This window comes from Sinocyclocheilus anshuiensis, unplaced genomic scaffold (genome assembly GCF_001515605.1).
Source record: "Sinocyclocheilus anshuiensis isolate Anshui unplaced genomic scaffold, SAMN03320099.WGS_v1.1 scaffold1830, whole genome shotgun sequence".
In the NCBI taxonomy this organism is placed as follows: domain Eukaryota; kingdom Metazoa; phylum Chordata; class Actinopteri; order Cypriniformes; family Cyprinidae; genus Sinocyclocheilus; species Sinocyclocheilus anshuiensis.
The window spans coordinates 202,444-204,670 of record NW_015546014.1 but is presented as its reverse complement, the minus strand read 5'-3'; the positions used below and the strand labels follow the sequence as shown (position 1 = coordinate 204,670).

The window sequence follows — 2,227 nt, the reverse complement described above, 5'->3', positions numbered from 1 at the left end:
TTTTAATTAAAAAAACAACAAAAAACAAACAAACACTAGCGTTATATTTTTTCTATTCTATCTTCTTTTTTTTCTTTGTGTGTGTGTGTGTGTGTGTATGTGTATGTGTATGTGTGTGCGTGTGTGTGTGTGTGTGTGTTAGTCCATGAGGATGCTTCCACCAACAAACAAGGAAAGGTCAAACATGAAAATGTCAGTTTTTTTTCTTTTAACCTGTATCTCTCTGTCTCTCTCTCTTGGGTCTGTGGGTAAGTCTGGTTAAATTAGAGCACACTGAACGACAGCTCTGGGGAGTCTTTATGATCGAGAAGCAATTATTTAACTTTATTAACGAGAAAAGCTTTTTTATTGCTTCGTTTAATAGGTCAGACTGCCAGATGAGGGAGTTTTAGTGTGTGTGTGTGTGTGTGTGTGTGTGTGTGTGTGTGTGTGTGTGTGTGTGTGTGTGTGGGGGGGGCTCGTGCTTGAATTGATCACAGTTAAATATTTCATTAAGAACTATAACAGATGAACAGCAGAAATGAGATTTCTAGAGCGCTGAAGCTTCAGTCTGCTGCTTCTGTGTGTTCATGTGTCATGAGAATTAGGCAGTTGCTCGCTTGATGCAAATTGCAGTCATAAATGACAATAAGCATCCAGAATGGCAAGCTCCGATCTGATTGGCTGACTGTGTTTATTCTGGGCATCGGTTGTCGCTGTTCACCTGGGAAAAATAGTCCTGTTTACCTCAAACCAGACAGCATCTTTTGAGGAAGATGTGTTCACTGCATTTTCCAAAGTTTGTGAGGTCCATGAAGTTTTTTTGTTTGTCTTTTTTTTTTTCCGAAACATTTTGTTTTTTGAGTTTCTTTTTCCCTCCAATGGTAGCTTTGTTTCAGACAATTGGTTTTGTTTCGATTTTTTCATTGACAGTTTTGTTGTTTGAGACATTGTGGGTTTTTTTTTTTCTTTTCTTTGTTCACTGACAGTTTTGTTGTTTGAGACCATTCTGTATCTATTAATACAGATATACAGATATCCAAAAGATCTGTTAGTCCATTTATATGTCAGTCAGACAGTGTCTTACAGTGTAAGTAGTCTGTTCTTGTGTCTTTCTCATTAAATTCTATCAGGACCTTCAACATAACACTACTTTATTTCATCTCTGTGCGTTCTGATGTGTGTTTCAGCAGCATACAGTTAGCACTGTTGTGTGTGTTTATTGGTATTCTGGTGTATATTGTTTAAAAGAGTGACGGAGAGAGAGAGAGAGTTTGTCAAGTAGCAGAGTGCACTTTGCAAATGAACTGGAAAAGACCCAAACCTCCTTCTACCGTCCTCTACATGTCTCAATGTGTCATTCAAATTCAAGCAAGCTTTATTAGCACGATTAAGACAAAAAATTGCAAAAAAAGAAAAAAACAAACAAACAGCACAGCAACTGCTGATCGAATCGATGTTGATGTATGATAAATATCCAGAGTAACATTAGACAGAAAATCCTGCAGTGTGCTGTAGTGTTGTGCATTTCACTAGTAAACTTTCAAGGCAGTTTGATATTACAGTTTTACTTTTAAACATGATGTAAGTGCTGATAAATTGTGTTTTCGTCATATAAATTGTGGTGCTGTGTTATATAAGGAATGAAAACGAGCTCGATAATCTACTGAAACTAAATCAACCAAAATTAGACATAAAAATAAAGTAAACAAAATTAAACAAAAAAATATATTATAAAAAAGTTCAGTATTAGTTCATAACTAATAATTCTATTGGATGGTGTGAATGAGTAGATTATGTGCTGAATGTCTTTATGGGTGCTTTCAGGTGTAGTGTGATTAATCTTCAGTTCAGTATGCTGTGTGTGTGTGGGTGTGGGTGTGGGTGTGGGTGGTGAGGTTCAGTATCAGACTGACAGCTTTAATTGTGTTTTCTCCTCTCAGCGGAGGTGTGGAAACGTCTCTGTCTGTCTTTGTTGATTTATTTATCTTTTCCTTTAACGAATCGACATAATGAAGGTGGTAACAGTGCAATTAAAGCAGTCTCTGTCTCTCTCTGTGTGTGTAGGACATCCAGGCGGAGATCGAGGCTCATAATGATGTCTTCAGGAGTGTGGATGGGAATAAGATGAAGATGGTGAAGGCTCTGGGGAGCTCAGAGGAAGCAGTTTTCCTCCAACAGAGACTGGATGATATGAACCAGCGCTGGAACGACCTGAAGACCAAATCAGCCAATATACGGTCAGTCT

At 37.8% G+C, this 2,227-nt stretch overlaps 1 protein-coding gene across 1 annotated transcript in view; it reads left to right on the top strand.

Annotated features, from left to right (window-relative positions):
* Positions 1–2,227, top strand: part of LOC107698511 (utrophin) — a 275,871-nt gene that overhangs the window by 166,300 nt on the left and 107,344 nt on the right. The window contains exon 50 of the mRNA XM_016499536.1: positions 2,047–2,219. Within this exon, the coding sequence (XP_016355022.1) occupies positions 2,047–2,219 (173 nt within the window). The remainder of the gene's footprint in view (positions 1–2,046; positions 2,220–2,227) is intronic.